The sequence below is a fragment of the Hemiscyllium ocellatum genome, chromosome 39 (genome assembly GCF_020745735.1).
Source record: "Hemiscyllium ocellatum isolate sHemOce1 chromosome 39, sHemOce1.pat.X.cur, whole genome shotgun sequence".
Lineage (NCBI taxonomy): Eukaryota > Metazoa > Chordata > Chondrichthyes > Orectolobiformes > Hemiscylliidae > Hemiscyllium > Hemiscyllium ocellatum.
In genome coordinates this window covers 8389632-8407607 of record NC_083439.1, presented here as the reverse complement: position 1 = coordinate 8407607, position 17976 = coordinate 8389632, and the positions used below count along the sequence as shown (strand labels likewise).

Here is a 17976-nt window from a genome sequence, read left to right as displayed (position 1 = left end):
CACATTTCTGCCAGCTGTGCTTTTTGAATACTGCAGCTGGACGCAGCTGGATGTCCCCAATGAAGATTTCAGTAACGCCTTGTTACAATGAGGCAAGAACAGGCAATTCAGTCCCTTTGCTTTCATTGCATTAGATCACAGCCAATCAGCAGCTTCACTCCCTCTGCCCCCATTAGGTTCCTTATCCCATCAAAAAAAAATCCATCCTTGCTTAGAAATGTTTGAATCATCCCAAGTTTTGACAGTTTTCATTTTGGAAATGATTAGGGTTAGGGTTTAGGGTTTAGCATTTAGATTTAGGGTTCAGGGTTAGGGTGTGGGGTTAAGGTTTAGGGATTAGGGTTAGGGTTTTGGGTTAGGGTTGTGGGTTAGTGTTTAGGGTTAGGGTTATGGTTTAGGGTTAGAGTTAGGGGTTAGGGTTTGGGTTTAGGGTTTAGGGGTTATGGTTTAGGGTTTAGGGTTAGGGTTTAGGGTTAGGGTTTAGGGTTCCAGATTCCAGCTTACCTTTGCTGTGAGGAAGTATTTCCCCACACTGCCCTGAAAGGTCTAGTGCTTTGATTTGATTTGATTTGATTGATTATTGTCACATGTACTGAGATACAGTGAATAGTATTGTTTTGAGTGCTATCCAGGCAAATCATACCTTACAGATCTACATCAGGGTAATAGAACAGTATACAGAATATAGTCTTACAGCTACAGAGAAGGTGCAGAGAAAGGTCAACTCTCATATACGAATGGTCGCTCATAAGTCTGATAACAGCAGGGAAGAAGTTGTTCTGTAATCTGTTGGCATGTCTTTTCAAACTTTTGTATCTTCTGTCTGATGGAAAAGGGTGGGAGAGAGTATACCTGGGGTGGGAGGGGTCTTTGATCATGTTGGTTGCTTTCCTGAGACAGTGGGAGGTATAGATGGAGTTAGTGGATAGAAGTCTGTTTTTTTGTGATAGACTGAGTTGTGTTCACAGCTTTCTGTAATTTCTTGCCCTCTTGGGCAGAGCAGTTGCCATATCAAGCTGCGAATCATCCAGATAGGATGCTTTTTGTGGGGCATTGGTAAAAATTGGTAATGCTGAATTTCTTTAGCCTCCTGGGGAAGTAGAGGTGTTAATGCGCTTGCCTGACTTTAACCCCTTCTTAAAAAGGTTATGCCCCTTTTATTCTGTACTCATCCCCACCAGAGGAAATACTTACCTTGCCCTCTCCTTCATCTTCCTGCTGGTCTTGATCTCAGTCTCTGAAGGAATATTCCTATTGTGGAGCCACACCTCTCTCTTCAAAGGGAATAAGAATTGAGGGAGGTGCCACCTCATACCAAGTTTCTTCACATTTTTCTGACAGAGTGAAGATGGGGCTAGCCAAAGGACTGGGAGAAAAACTCTCTGCAGCTGGTTCCCTCTTAGAGGTGCAGAGAGGTGTGGTAAACAAAATTAGGAAAATGATTACAGGTTACCTTCTGGAAAACAAAATGCTACCCCTTATTTCACACGTTTTGTTTTGAGAAGGAACTTGCCCCCTCACATTTCCTTCCTCCTTGTCCTGAAGGAGATGATTCAGACTGTCAGCATGGACCCTGAATCGAGGCTGGTTCCTCTCTTGTTCATAGCCCCTGGTCATCTTTGCAAACTGGGTCATTGGGGAGTTCACTGGATTTATTTCTGTTTAATACTATTGGAGGAAACTCATGCATGGAGGTGGGGGGGGGGGCTTGGGTGTTCGGGGATTGGTTTAATTGAGACACAGTGGAGCAACATTTGATTCTGAAAGTGATTACCCTGTAGATTAAAGCAGGAGAAATCAATCCTAATATTCTTAAAAACAGCTTTTGTTTCAATCGGTGTGTTGACATGGCAACAGATTAAAAAGATCCTTTCTTTAGCTGATCAGTTAATATGAATTTCCACACAGTGAAGGTTGTATAGTTCAATGGCTTTCAGTGTTGGGCTGATTTAAAGGGGCTTGGGACAAATTCACGATTAGAGAGAGTCTGACCTACAACAATTTGCATTTATGTAGTACCTTTTTATCCTAAGGCACTTCACAAGAATGTTATCAAACAGAATTTGACTCCACATAGAAGGTCAAATCACTTTTTAAAAAAAAAGTCAGATTTATATGAAGAAATTTTCCTTCAAATCATTTCTGTGAAGACAGCTCATCCTTATTCATATCATTGAGGGAGCTCTCTAGTAAAATCTACAAGTCAAAAGGAAATGGATTAATGTCAGGGTCAATGATTTGATTAGCAGAGTGAGGATGAGCATTACCCGCTGAAAGATATCAGCTTATGTCCCCATTGTCTGCCCCTCTGGCAGGACAGGCCCAGGAGAGGGGGCAGCACAGTGGGATATAGTTGGGAGGGAATTGCCCTGCGACTCCTCAACATTGACACTGGCCCTCAAGAAGTCTGGTGCCTTCTGGTTAAAGAAGGGCGAGGAAATTTCCTGTTGATTAACCGTGTACCATCCTCCCTCGGCTGATGAACCAATACTCCTCCATGTTGAACACTGAGGGTGGCAAGGGTGCAAACTGTACACTAGGTGGGGGATTTCAATGTCCACTATCAAGAATGGCTTGGCAGCAGCATTACTGATCAAGCTGGTCGAGTCCTAAAAGACATAGCCGCTAGACTGGGTCTGCAGTGGATGGTGAGGGAACCTAAAACAGAGAAAAACATACTTAACCTTACCCTTACCAATCTTCCAGCTGCAGATGCAACTGTCCATAATAGTATCTGTACCAGCGACCGCCACACAATGCTTGTGGAGATGAAGTCCTGCCTTCACACTGAGAATACCCTCCATCGTGTTGTGTGGCACTATCACAGCGCTAAATGGGACAGACTTCGAACAGATCTAGTAACTCAAGATCCTGGGCGTCCATAAGGCATTGAGGGCCATCAACAGCAGCAGAATTGTACTCCAGCACATTGTGTAACCTCATGGTCTGGCATATATCCCACTCAACCATTACCATCAAGCCAGGGGATCAACCCTGGTTCAATGGAGAGTCCAGGAGGGCATGAAAGGAGCAGCATCAGGCACACCTGAGGATGAGCAACCTGGTGAGGTTGGCAAACAGGACTACTTGCATGCCAAACAGCATAAGCAGCAACTGATAGACAGATCTAAGCTCTGCAATCCTGCCACAGACAGTCGTGAATGGCGGTGAACAATTAAACAACTCACTGGAAGAGGAGGCTCCACAAATATCCCCATCCTCAATGATGGAAGAGCCCAGCACATCAGTGCAAAAGATAAGACTGAAGCTTTCACAGCAATCTTCAGTCAGAAGTGTCAAGTGGATGATCCATCGTGGCTTCCTCCAGAAGTCCCCAGCATCACAGATATCAGTCTTCAACCAATTCGATTCACTCTTAGAGTGGTAGTCTTAGAAACGTACAGCGCGGAAACAGACCCTTCAGTCCAACTCATCCATGCTGACCAGATATCTTAACATGATTTGGAGGTGTCGGTGTTGGACTGGGGTCTGGAATGTCAAAAATCCCACAACACCAGATTATAGTCCAACAGGTTTATTTGAAACCACACTACCTTTCGGAGTGCTGATCCTTCATCCACCTGATGAAGCACAATCACCTGATGGAGGAGCACCCCTCCAAAAGCTAGTGTTTCCAATTAAACCTGTTGGACTATAACCTGGTGGTGCGTGACTTTTAACTAAATACCTTAACCTAGTCTAGTCCTATTTGCCACAGCCTGGCCCATAACCCTCTAAACCTTTCCTATTCATATAGCCATCCAGATGCCCTTTAAATGTTACCCCTTAGGTTCCTTTTAAATCTTTCCCCTCTCACCCTAAACCTATGTCTTCTAGTTCTGGACTCCCCCACCCCAGGGAAAAGATCTTGTCTTTTCATGCCCCCCATGATTTTATAAACTCTATAAGGTCACCCCTCAGCCTTTGAGAATCCAGGGAAAACAAACCCAGACTATTCAGCCTCTCCCTGTAGCACAAATCCTCCAACCTTGGTGATGTCCTTGTAAATCGTTTCTGAACCCTTTCAAGTTTCACAACATCCTTCCTCTATAAGGAAGACCAGAATTGCATACAATATTCCAAAAGTGGCCTGACCAATGTCCTGTACAGCTGCAACATGACCTCCCAACTCCTGTACTCAGTATTCTGACCAATAAAGGAAAGCATACCAAATACCTTCTTCACTATCCAATCTATCTGTGACTCCACTTTCAAGGAGCTATGAACCTGCACTCCAACGTCTCTTTGTTCTGCAACATTCCCCAGGACCTTACCATTCAGTGTATAAGTCCTGCCCTGACTTGCTTTTCCAAAATGCAGCACCTCACATTTATTTGAATTAAACTCCATCTGCCACTTCTCAGCCCATTGGCCCATCTAATCAAGATCCTATCGTAATCTGAGGTAACCTTCTTTGTTGTCCACTACACCTCCAATTTTGGTGTCATCTGCAAACTTACTAACTATACCTCTTATGCTCGCATCCAGATCATTTATATAAATGTTGAAAAGCAGTGGACCCAGCACCGATCCTTGTGGCACTCCACTGGTCACAGGCCTCCAGTCTGAAAAGCACCACCACCACACTCTGACATCTACCTTCGGCCAGTTCTGTACTCAAATAACTAGTTCTCCATATATTCCACACACAAAGCCATGTTGACTATCCCTAATCAGTCCTTGCCTTTCCAAATATATGTAAATCCTATCCTTCAGGATTTCCTGCAACAACTTGCCCACCACCGAGGTCAGGCTCACTGGTCTATAGTTCCCTGGCTTGTCCTTACCACCCTTCTTAAACAGTGGCACCACGTTAGCCAACCTCCAGTCTTCCGGCACCTCACCTGTGACTATCGATGATACAAATATCTCAGCAAGAGGCCCAGTAATCACTTCCCTAGCTTCTCACAGAGTTCTAAGGTACACCTGATCAGGTCCCAGAGATTTATCCTCTTTTATGCATTTCAAGACATCCAGCACTTCCTCCTCTGTAATATGGACATTTTTCAAGATGTCACCATCTATTTCCCCACATTCTATATCTTCCATATCCTTTTCCACAGTAAATACTGATGCAAAATACTCATTTAGTATCTCTCCCATCTCCTGTGGCTCCACACGAAGGCCACCTTTGAGGGGCCCTATTCTCTCCCTAGTTACCCTTTTATCCTTAATATATTCATAAAATCCCTTTGGATTCTCCTTAACCCAATTTGCCAAAGCTATCTCATGTTCCCTTTTTGCCCTCCTGATTTCCCCCTTAAGTATACTCCTACAGCCTGGATACTCTTCTAAGGATTCACTCGACCTATCCTGTCTATACCTGATATATGCTTCTTTCTTTTCCTTAATCAAAACCTCAATTTCTCTAGTCATCCAGCATTCCCTACACCTACCAGCCCTTCCTTTCACCCTAACAGGAATATATTTTCTCTGGATTCTTATTATCTCATTTATGAAGGTTTCTCATTTTCCAACCATACCTTTATGTGCGAACATCTGCAATCAGTCAGCTTTTGAAAGTCCTTGCCTAATACCGTCAAAACTGGTCTTCCTCCAATTTAGAACTTCAACTGTTAGATCTGGCTTATCCTTTTCCATCACCTTTTTAAAAATAATAGAATTATGGTCTCTGGCCCCAAAGTGCTCCCCCACTGACACCACAGTCATTTGACTTGCCTTATTTCCAAGAGTAGGATAAGATTTGAACCTTCTCTACTAGGTACATCCACATACTGAATCAGAAAATGTTTTTGTACACACTTAACAAATTCCACTCCATCTAAACCCTTAACATTATGCAGTCCCAGTCTATGTTTGGAAAGTCAAAATCCCGTACCATAAAACCATCCTATTATTCTCACAGATAACTGACATCTCCTTACAAATTTGTTTCTCAATTTCCCTCTGACTATTAGGGGGTCTATAATACAATCCCAATAAGGTGACCATCCTTTCTTATGCCACAGTTCCATCCAAATAACTTCCCTGGATGTAGTCCCAGGAATATCCCCCCTCAAGTTTCACCCAAATAACTTCCCTGGATGTATTCCCAGGAATATCCCCCCTCAGCACAGATGTAATGCTACCCCTTATCAAAAATGCTACCCCACCCCCCCACCCCCCGCTCTCCTGCCTCCCTTTCTATCCTTCAATTTGTATCCTGGAACATTAAGCTGCCAGACTTATCCAACCCTGAACCACATCTCTGTAATTGCTATGATATCCCAGTCCCGTATTCCTAACCAGGCCCTGAGTTCATCTCCTTTCCTGTTAGGTCTCTTGCTTTGAAATAAACGCAGTTTAATTTATCCACCTTGTTCTCTGCTTTGTCCCTGCTTGCCCTGACTGTTTGACTCACTCCTTTTCCCAACTATAGCAGTCTCAGGTTGATCTTTTTCCTCACTATCTCCCTGGGTCCCACCTCCCCCCCCCCCCCACTTCCACCTTACTCGTTTAAATTCTCCCAAGCAGCTCTAACAAATCTTCCTGTCGGTATATTAACCCCCTTCCAATTCAGGTGCAATCCATCCTTCCTCTACAGGTCACTTCTACCCCAGGGTGAGATTGCAGTAAACGAAAAATGTAAACCCTTCTCCCCTGCACCAGTTCCACAGCCATGCATTCATCTGTTCTACCTTCCTATTCCTACCCTCACTAGCTTGTGGCACCGGTAGTAATCCAGATATTTCTTCCCTCAAGGACCTCCTTTTTAAATTCCTGCCTAGCTTTCTATATTCTCCCTTCAGAATCTCATCCTTTTCTCTTGCAATGTTGTTCGTTCCAGTGTGTACAATGAGCTCCTGCTGGTCCCTCTCCCCTTTGAGAACATTCTGCACTCTCTCCAAGATATCCTTGAAACTGGCACCAGGGAGGCCACACACCATTCTGCTTTTTCACTGCTGGTCACAGAAACCTCTGTCTGTGCCTCTGACCAGAGAGTCCCCTATCACAATCAATCGCTTGGAAGCTGACATGCCCCTCATTACATTAGAACCATTCTTGGTACCAGAAACTTGGTTGTTCGTGCTACATTTCCCTGAGAGCCCATCACCCCTTACATTTTCCAAACCAACATACTATTTGAGATGGGGATAGCCACAGGAGACTCCTGCACTACCTTCCTACCCCTCCTACCTCTCCTGGAGTAAACCCATTTACTTGACTGTATCTGGGGCTTTTCTCCCTTCCTATAACTGCCACCCATCACACCCCTTAGCTCTTGTAAATTCCTCATTCCCTCTAACTGCCGCTCCAATCGATCCATGCAATATGATAGGATTTGCAACCAAAGACACTTCCTTCAAACATAATCATCAGAAACATGGAAACTCTCCCTAAACTCCCACATCTGACAAGAAGAGCACATCACTCTACTAAAGGCCATCTTTGCTCCTTCCAGAAAATAGCACCATCTTACTGCTCTTAAAAAAAAATAGGCTAACTTAGTACTTATGACACATACGGTCTTACATACAGTCAGGTATAAACACAGCGATACACACACACAGCCTTACACACAGTCAGATATAAACACAGAGATATACACACACACAGGACCTTACACACAGTCAGATATAAACACAGAGATACAAACACCCAGGACCTTACACACAGTCAGATATAAACACAGAGATATACACACACACAGGACCTTACACACAGTCAGATATAAACACAGAGATACAAACACACAGGACCTTACACACAGTCAGATATAAACACAGAGATACACACACCCAGGACCTTACACACAGTCAGATATAAACACAGAGATACACACACACAGCCTTACACACAGTCAGATATAAACACAGAGATACACACACACAGCCTTACACACAGTCAGATATAAACACAGCGATACACACACCCAGGACCTTACACACAGTCAGATATAAACACAGAGATATACACACCCAGGACCTTACACACAGTCAGATATAAACACAGAGATACACACACCCAGGACCTTACACACAGTCAGATATAAACACAGAGATACATACACACAGCCTTACACACAGTCAGATATAAACACAGAGATACACACACCCAGGACCTTACACACAGTCAGATATAAACACACAGATACACACACACGGCCTTACACACAGTCAGATATAAACACAGAGATACACACACCCAGGACCTTACACACAGTCAGATATAAACACAGAGATACACACACACGGCCTTACACACAGTCAGATATAAACACAGAGATATACACACACACAGCCTTACACACAGTCAGATATAAACACAGCGATACACACACACAGCCTTACACACAGTCAGATATAAACATAGAGATACACACACACGGCCTTACACACAGTTAGATATAAACACAGAGATACACACACCCAGGACCTTACACACAGTCAGATATAAACACAGAGATAAAATATAGTCAAAAGATAGCTCACATGATATCAGAAAAGGATTGGAAGCACTGGATAGTGCAAAGGCTATAGGCCCTGACAACATTCCAGTAACAGTACTAACGACTTGTGGTCCAGAACTTGTTCCTCCCAAACCAAGCTGCTCCAGTATAGCGACAACTCTGCACCTTCACAACTTGGTGGAAAATTGTCCAGGTATGTCCTCTCCATAAAAAGCAGGACAATTCCAACCCGGCCAATAACTGCCCCATCAGTCTCCTCTTGACCATCAGTAAAGTGATGGAAGGTGTCATTAACAGAGCTATCAAGCAACACATGCTTAGCAACAACCTGCTCAGTGATGCCCAGTTTGGGTTCCCCCAGGGCCACTCAGCTCCTGACCTCATTACAGCCTTGGTTCAAACCTGGACAAAAGAGTTGAATTCCAGAGGGGAGGGGAGAGTGACAGCAAGGCCACATTTGACCGAGTGTGGCATCAAGGAGCTATTCCAATTGGAATCAATGGATGTGGGGGAAATGAGTCCACTGGTTTGAGTCATATCTGGCTCATGGGGAGGTGAATGTGATCGTTGGAGGTTAGTTTCTCAGCTGTAAGAGACCTCCACAGGAGTTCCTCAGGGTAGTGTCCTAGGTCCAACAATCTTCAGCTGCTACATGAATGATCTTCCCTCCATCACAAGGTTAGAAGTGGCCATGTTCACTGATGATTGCTCAGCCCCATTGGTGACTCCTCAGACACTGACTTACTCCATGTTCAAATGCAACAAGGTGTAGACAATATCTAGGCTTGTGCTGACAAGTGCAAGTAACATTCACGCCAAACAAATGCCAGGCAATGACCATCTCCAATAAGTCACAATTTAATCACTGCCCCTTGACGTTCAATGGTGTGACCATCAACGGGCAATAAATGCTGGCCCAGCCAATGACACGCATATCCCACGAGTGAATGGAAGAGAGAGTCTGCAGGGGCTGGAGTACGTTATTCCCCATTTAACATCATTTTCATTTAGTTCCTCCCTTGTTTTCCCCAGCTTTTTGTTTTTTTCTGCCTGTGCTGCTTGTTAATTGTTTGTTTAGTTGGTTATTCAGGTGAGGTGGTAGTGGGTTTGTAAAAAGAAATCCAAAGAGAAACTTGTATAATAGAGGTAGAGAGTGTAGGCAGGTGTTTGTAAAAATGTCTTTGGTAGTGCTAGGCTGATACTCAGTAATGGTGTATGAGGAGAGATTGAGTACATTGGGCCTAAACTCATTGGCGTTTAGAAGAAGAAGAGGTGACCTGATTGAAACATTCAAGAATCTTAGGAGACTTGACAGGGTAATTGTGGAAGGGTTGTTTCTCCTTGTGGGAGCGTAGAGGACCAGAGGGCAATATCTTAGAATAATGGGCCACCCGTTTAATAGAGATGAGGGTGAACTTCTTCTTTCAGAGGGTAGGGAATCTGTGGAATTCTTCACCACACAGGGCTGTCAAAATTGGGTCATTAAATATGTTCAGAGCTGTGACAGACAGATTTTTAATCAGTAAGGGAATCAAGAGTTACAGGTTAAAAAAAACAGGAAAGTGGATTTGAGGATTATTAGATCAGCCACAAACTCATTGAATGGCGGAGCAGACTTGATGGGCTGAATGGCCTATTTCCGCTCCCATGTCTTCTGGCCTAAGTAAAAGATTGGTGTCTGCACAATCTGACTTCAAAATGAGTTAAGAACCGACATTAGGTAAATTAGGACATTAGGTTTTTATCATTCCTTTATGAGTCAAAATCTTGGAACTCCCTGCCTCACTGAATAGTGCAAGTCCCTTTACCCAAACGGTTATGGTTATAGAATCCCTACAGTGTGGAAACTGGCCCTTCAGCCCAACAATCGACCCTCTGAAGAGTATCCCACCCAGACCCATTCCCTCTCCTATTACTCTACACTTAGCCCTGACTAATGCACCCAACCGACGCATCCTTGAACACCGTGGGCAAGTTATCATGGCCAATTCACCTGACCCGCACATGTTTGGACTGTAGGAGGAAACTGGAGCACCTGGAGGAAACCCACGCAGACACGGGGAGAACGTGACTGCTCCTCAAGGTGTTAACTCATCACCTGCTTCTCAAAGCAAACCAGGGATGGGCATCAAATGTTGGCTTGAGCAGTGACACTCACATCCCATGAAGGAATGGATAAAAATAATCGCTTCTTCAACAGTTTTGACTGAAGTCTCTTCCACCACCTGCTGAAGCAGTGCAGACCCAATCATAGCAACGTAACTATCCTCACAAGCAAACCAAAAGCAAAAGGTACTAAAATGGCCGATCTCACTCACCCTTCTTGGCACTATCATGGAGATGGGTTCAATTATTCCTTTCAGCGTAACCAGCTTATAAAACCTGAACACCTCACAGATGGAGACATCCAGCCCATGTTTTGGCATCACACCTGGAACATGTACAAAGCACCAATCAGCAAATTCACATCTCTCTCAAAGAAAAGCAAAATACCGTGGAAGCTGGAAATCTGGAAACAACATAGAGAATGCTAGAGAAACTCTGCAGGTTTGGCAGCACCTGTGGAGAGAGAGACAGAAAGAGAAAAACAGAGTCAATGTTTCGAGTCCTGTTTGACTTCCTCAGAGTAGTTTTGAAGAAGGGTCAGACCAGACTTGAAATGTTAACTCTTTTTTCTCTTTCTCTTGTTGCAGCCAGACCTGCTGAGTTTCTCCAGCATTTTCTGTGTTTGCTTCACATTCCCCTCAAACTGAATGAACATGAGAAACCTAAACCTCCCCTTGCAGGAAGATCACTTCCCATAAAATGGCCCATGGATCCAAATGGAACAAATTGGGACAGCTTAATTTTGGCAGTGCCTTTCCCTACTTCTCTTTGCAGGATTGCTGACTAATGGTCAGCACCTTTATAATGAGCTTCACTACCTTGAGCTTAGCTCCAGTGCTGGTCCTGAGGAGTGTTTGTTCCTGCAAAACAATATCATTTTGAGCTACTTGATGTGAGGAGACACCGGCTGTTGTCTGAGATACTGTTTGTGGTGGTACAAAGGTACTAACAGTACATTTTGGGTGGTTTAGTTACTAATTGTCTGCTTGCTATCCTCATGAATCCTTTAGGTACAATCTTGGGGTCATATTTAGAGGTGTGTTGAGTTAAGGGAACTGCGTACTTTTTTTAAAATAAGTGTTGATCAAGGAATACTCAGCAGAAGCTTGGAGTAATCACTATTTTATTGGGCAGTACATTACGATCCCAGCTGATGTTAATACTGGAAAAGTTAGAAATCTGGCTTGAGAGACCCCCACCTTTGTTTCTTTCTTTTAAAAGCCATGCAAGTTAATTACTGAACATGTTCATAAGAGTCTGCCAGTGTACATTTAATGCAAACAATAAAAAGTTCATCAAGCAAGAAAATGATGAGCTATAATTGCACTACACAAAATGTTGGAAAAGTTTCTGTACAAATACCAGTAAAAGAATTCAAATTTCACACTATTCCTTCTATTCCAGCAAGATCCTGACAATTAGCAAATCCTGTGAAAATTCATTACTTCAAATCTAAGGGTTTTTGATCAGGCTGACAATCAGTTTCCTTCTGGTAATTTTTCAAACATCCACTCATTCATTGGCTGGTATCTGTCTCTGAGACACCTAAAATTACAAATTAAACTCACTACTGCTTTAACTCCAGGGTAAACACCAGTTCCCTAAACACAGTTTTCGGCAGTCTTGCCTGATTTCTTTCAAGAGTGTTTATACCTTCTCCCTCCTACCTCTACTCTCTGGTACAGCCACATACTGACTTGTTGATACTTCTAGATATTTCTGTATCTCTCTGATCCTCCTCTCACTAGCCAACAGCACAGTCATTTTTTCTGCCTGTTTTTTTTCCCCTGATGAATATAAAACCTGTCTTGAGTACAATGTTACAGATTTCCCAGCTCCAAGCCCACAAAACTCAAATAAGCCATATCTCGCCCTTCTTAACAAATGAAGATATAAAATATGCATTAATCCCAAAGTTGGTCTTAACAAATGGGGAATTATTGCTGGAGGTCTGCTCCAGGTCAGCATAGATGTCCCACCTTTTCAATCTCTCACCCCATCTGAGACGTAGTGACCCTCAGGTTAAACCACCACCAGTCTTGCCTCTTTCTCTCTCTTTCTCTCTCTCTCTCTCTCTGTCTTTCTTGCTCACTCTCTCTCTCTTTCTCCCACTCTTCTCTCTCTTTCTCTCTTGCTCTCTCTCTCTCTCTCTTTCACACACTCTCTCTCTCTCCCTCCCTCTCTCTCTCTCTCTCTCTCACTCTCTCCCACTTTCTCTTTCTTTCTTTATCTCATACTCTCTCTCATGAGAGAGCAGCCCTGTGGTCCTCTGGGACTATAGTCACTTTACCATTCTGTTCCAGCATTACTGGACAATGGTGACTGGTCCCGTTAGCAGCTATGGAAGAACATGCCTCATTTCCTCACATCAATCATAAACACTTCTGATATAATCGGTACCAATGTAAGATCTTACCCATCCCTTTTTGTGGAGCAGGGGAACGATATTCCATCAGGTAGTGAAAGTACGGTTTCTCCGTGCTAATTTCATAATATCTAATGTTGCCATCGCCCTGTGAGAAAGGGAAAAGGGTTACAAAAGTTAAAAAGTGCGTTGGGTGGAAGGGAGGTTTTCACTGTGCATATTGACCTGTCGGATAAATGTTGCCCCACCCTGTCTCCATCACTGTGCCTTCAATTGGCAGTGGATTCAGGTCACTGCGCTGAAAATGAGCCTTTGTTGGCACTGCGTGTCTCTGTCAGGATAGAACTAAAACACAAGGGTGTGAACAATGGGAATGGTGTGGGACAGGGAGGCCGTTCAGCCCTCACACTGCCTGCTATGTCATCCATTTACATCAAGGATGATTTCCACCTCATGTTTGCTCCATATCCCTTGGTACCCTGACTTGACAAAAATTTATTAAACTCATAGTTAAAATTTTCAGGAGACCTCAGGTGTCTGCAGCTTTTTAAATATAGAACAATATAGCACAGGGACAGACCATTCAGCCCACCATGACTGTGCTAACCATGACGTTGTTCTATACTAATCCCATCTGCCTCCATGTGGTCCCTATGCTCTGCCTGCTCTTGTGTCTGTCTAAATATCTCTTAAAAGGGACAGGAGCAACTCCTCTCATGGTTCTTGAAGGAATGGGACGTCTATTTGAGAGAAGGGTATTTAATGGGCCAGGCCATGGAGAAGATAGTTTCAGATTCACACTATCCCTTGTTTGAAACATGTTTCCTGATTCCCTTTATGGTTCAGATTTTGAAACTTTTGTTTCGTGACTCCACAACCTGTGGAATTTAGTCTCCGTAAAACTCCTTTCCTGCATTGTCCGAAGTCACCACGAAGGTCCCCTTCACTTCTTTACTTCGCTTCTGAACCCACCCTTCACCGGGGAACCTCAGGGTACAATCAACTAGGCAAAAGTGGGTACTGCCGACGCTGGAGATTAGAGTCAAGATTAGAGTGGTGCTGGAAAAGCACAGCAGGTCAGGCAGCATCCAGGGAGCAGGAAAATCGACATTCCGGGCAAAAGCCCTTCATCCTGATTTTCCTGCTCCTCGGATGCTGCCTGACCTGCTGTGCTTTTCCAGCACCACTGTAATCTTGAACCTCAGGTTAAACTCACTCCCAGTCCTCTGTCTCTCTCACTCTCACTCTCTCTCACTCTCACTCTCTCTCTCTAATGAGAGAGCAGCTGTCTGGGATTATGGTGCCTTTAATTTATCTTTAAAATGGCAAAGTTGAAAGTGTAGTGTGCGGTATCACATGGTGTTATCTTAATAATAGCACCTCTATCTACATTATAATTTCTGTTAAATGCCTACTAATTTACCTTCCCAGCTAAGTAAAGCATGTGGGTATCAACATCATAGAAGGGAAATAAGAGTCCGGAGAGCCCATCGATTTCCTCCTCCTTTATTGGCATCGATAAGTCTTCCTAAAGAAAGAAAGAGGAGCAGAGGTAAATAAAGACTTTGCCTTTATACTGCAGGGTCTGGTAGCACAGTGGTTATGTTACTGGACTATTGATCTGGAAACATGGGTTCAATTCATTTACTTAAATATACAAGAACTTAAATAGTCAATGTCAATGAGATGACTCGACTTAAATATCCATCTGGTTCATTAATGTTCTTCCGGGAAGGAAATCTGCCCTTCTTACCTGGTCTGGGAATGCAACAGCCAATTTAATCAAAGGTAGTTCTCCCAAACAGGAAGTTATGAACTGCATGTTGACGGCACTGTTTGATAGAGAAAGCTCGGTGGAAAGGGAGGTAGACAAGCATGAGGCTGGAAGAACACAGCGAGCCGGAAGCATAGGAGGTGGGAAGGTCAACCTTTTGGGTGTAACCCTTCTTCAGGTCAAAAGGAGGGAGAGGCAACTCATCTGATGTCCATCATCATGTGCCCATTATTGGTTTGTTAAGAATTCTTAAGGAGTTGGGCACAATTCATCTGTGCTGCCCACTTGGATTTTATCCATTGGTGGTCACTTTAACTTAATCCCATAAAAATCTAACTAAAAAACACTGATCTTCAGGGTGTGACTGTCACTATTAAGGCTGGCATTTATTACCCACCTTTAGAAAATGCGGTTGGAGTGTCAGTCTGAATCCATGCTTGGTGATTTTGATATAATTAATGGTTTGTTTAGACAATTCTGTAGCAGTCAAACACTGTGGTGTGATGCTGAGGTTAGTTATAGACAAGGGAGGGTGTGGACAGCAGATTTCCTTCACTAAAGGACATTAGTGACCAGATGAGAGGACACTGCGTTATGAAATAAACCCTGGTCAAAGCACAGCCCTTCCTGATGAAGGGCTTATGCTCGAAACGTCGAATTCTCTATTCCTGAGATGCTGCCTGGCCTGCTGTGCTTTGACCAGCAACACATTTTCAGCTGTGATCTCCAGCATCTGCAGACCTCATTTTTTACGATGAAATAAACCCTTCCAGGAAAGCAGCCAACTACAGCTGGTAACTCTAACCCTCTTGTTGTTTGACATTAGCGATGAGCAGTTGCTTTGCAATACACTTTGTGTTTGATACCATCCATCACCTAAAGCACAGAGAGTCTCACCCCTGCTTGAATTTTCAAGATCCTAAACGCTGGCAATATTTTGTTGGACGCATTCTTATCTGTACTGACCTGATCCCAGAGGGCAATCTGCCTGGTGTTCCACCTGGACATGCCTGTGGTGAGCAGCCTCTTGGAGTTCCCCAGGATCACCACTCGGTTCACTTTGTGATTCTTGCAATTTGCTTCCTGCAGTGACAGAGCAGATCGACACAGACACAGAATACAGCAACATGAATTAGCATTTGGCTAAGTCAGTACACACAGTACCATCTCCATACCCTCAGATCTGTTTCCCCTCAGAACTCCTTCTTGAAGATATTTAATATTTTGGCCTCAACCACACTCCGCAGCTGACCAGTCTCTGGGTGAAGACAGCTCTCTATGTCTCACTCCTAACTGGCCGACCCTGTATCCTTAAACTCTGACCCCTTGTTCCAGACTCTTGGTCATTAGGACCATCTTTCCTAGAGTTACCCTCTCCAGTCCTGTGTCTGACATTGCTCATGCCTCTCCAGTCATGTTTCATGTTGACTTGGAGTAAAATAGATTTTCTTTGATGCTCATTAACCCTTTCGGCTGTACCTTATATTGAGTATTGTTGAATAGTGCGGAATAGGAACCAGGAAGGGTTAGTTAGAATAACAGATTTGCTGTCAAATCAGGCACAGAAATAAAAGCCCTCCTGATGAAGGGCTTATGCCCGAAACGTCGAATTTCCTGTTCCTTGGATGCTGCCTGACCTGCTGCGCTTTTCCAGCAACACATTTTCAACAGAAATAAAAGTAGAGGGAAGAAAGATTCAGCTTGCAAGATAGAAGGGAAAAGTAAGGCTTAAATAATTTAATGTTGGAATGAACTCCAACAGTAATTAAAAGCTTATGAAATAAGACTCCACATTTGTAAACATTAATTCTCAGTGCCAGAGATAGTTTGGCAATAATTGAATTTTACCACATTAAAATGGATACCTACATTAAAACAGACAATTCCTAACTCACTGCAGCAAGCTGAATCTGTATCTATGATGCCAGTACGAACTGTGTGCTCCTCAGTACATTTTAATGGGATCCAGACCTTGAGATGCCACTTCTGCACAATTTACTCTTGGTTCATTTCGGCAGTATCTTTAGATTTTTATGTTTAACAGTGTACGTTCACTCTGCAGTCATTGCTGGATGACTTCTGTTGAATTAATGTTAAACACCTTTCACATCAGCATTATTTGTACAGTTAGTTCTGATCTAATGATTTCTGCTACTGCGTCTGCTTGTTTTTCTTGTTAAATCACACAGAGATATCATAGAAGTGATCATAGAATCCCTACAGTGTGGAAACACAACCATTTGGCCCAACAAGTCCACACTGACCCTCCAAAGAGTTACCCACCCAGACCTATTTCCCTACATTCCCTCTGACTAATGCACCTAGCCTACCCATTCCTGAACTCTGTGGGTAATTTAGCATGGCCAATCCATCTTTGGACTTTGGGACGAAAATCAGAGGATCTGGAGGAAACCCACTCATACACAGGGAGAATGTGCAAACTCCACAAGAAAGTCGCCCGAGGTGGGAATCGAACCCGGGTCCCTGGCGCTGTGAGGCAGCAGTGCGAATCACTGAGCCACCGATATATGAAAGATTAAGAAATACAAAGAGACTTGCTTGATGAGTGCAGTATGCTGAACTGCTGCATCAATGCTATAGTCCTAACTCTGTTAGAGACAAAAAAATGCTGGAATCCAACACATCATCAGGAGGCTGGAAGAGCACTGCAAGGCAGGCAGCATCAGGAGGGAGGGGAACACAGCAAGGCAGGCAGCATCAGGAGGGAGAGGGACACAGCAAGGCAGGCAGCATCAGGAGAGAGAGGAAACAGCAAGGCAGGCAGCATCAGGAGGCTGGAGAAGTTGACACTTCCGGTGTAACCTTTTTTTCAAGACTGGGGGTGGCAGTAGGGGGAGCTGCAGATAAAGGAACTGGGAGGAGGGGAAAGGTGATGGGTGGGGAGAGGGGCAGAGTGATGAGGTAGTTTTAGGTGAATACAGGTGGTGGGTGCAACCTGGGAACTCCATGGGAAGAGTGAATCTGGTTGGTAGCTGGAAGGAAGGGTTGGTTTGAGGAATGGAAGGGAGGGGTTGGGGCTAGTTAAGGGAGTTGGGGGATGGGAAGGGAGGTGTTTGAAATTGGAAAACTCAATGTTGAGTGCTCCAGGCTGTAGGCTGCCCAGGCAGAAGCTGAGGTGTTGGTCCTCCAATTTAGTCCTCACTCCAGCCTGCAGTTCCACTTAGCCTTTCTCCTTATGATGGAGACTCAGTTTTTCTGCTTTAAAGGACACCTTTTGAAGGGTCTGAAGTGTAATATTGACAAGTTTTTACACAGATACAGACTGCAGCCTCTAACAAGTTAACACTACTGAAAGGCTTC

The 17976-nt window shown here is 43.9% G+C and overlaps 1 protein-coding gene across 1 annotated transcript in view; it reads right to left on the bottom strand.

The window, feature by feature from the left end:
- Nucleotides 1-17976, bottom strand: part of coro2ba (coronin, actin binding protein, 2Ba) — a 187272-nt gene that overhangs the window by 16635 nt on the left and 152661 nt on the right. The window contains exons 6-9 of the mRNA XM_060853372.1: nucleotides 15622-15738; nucleotides 14305-14409; nucleotides 12933-13029; nucleotides 10729-10841 (exon numbers count right to left, since the gene is read on the bottom strand). Coding sequence (XP_060709355.1) covers nucleotides 10729-10841; nucleotides 12933-13029; nucleotides 14305-14409; nucleotides 15622-15738 — 432 coding nt within the window. The remainder of the gene's footprint in view (nucleotides 1-10728; nucleotides 10842-12932; nucleotides 13030-14304; nucleotides 14410-15621; nucleotides 15739-17976) is intronic.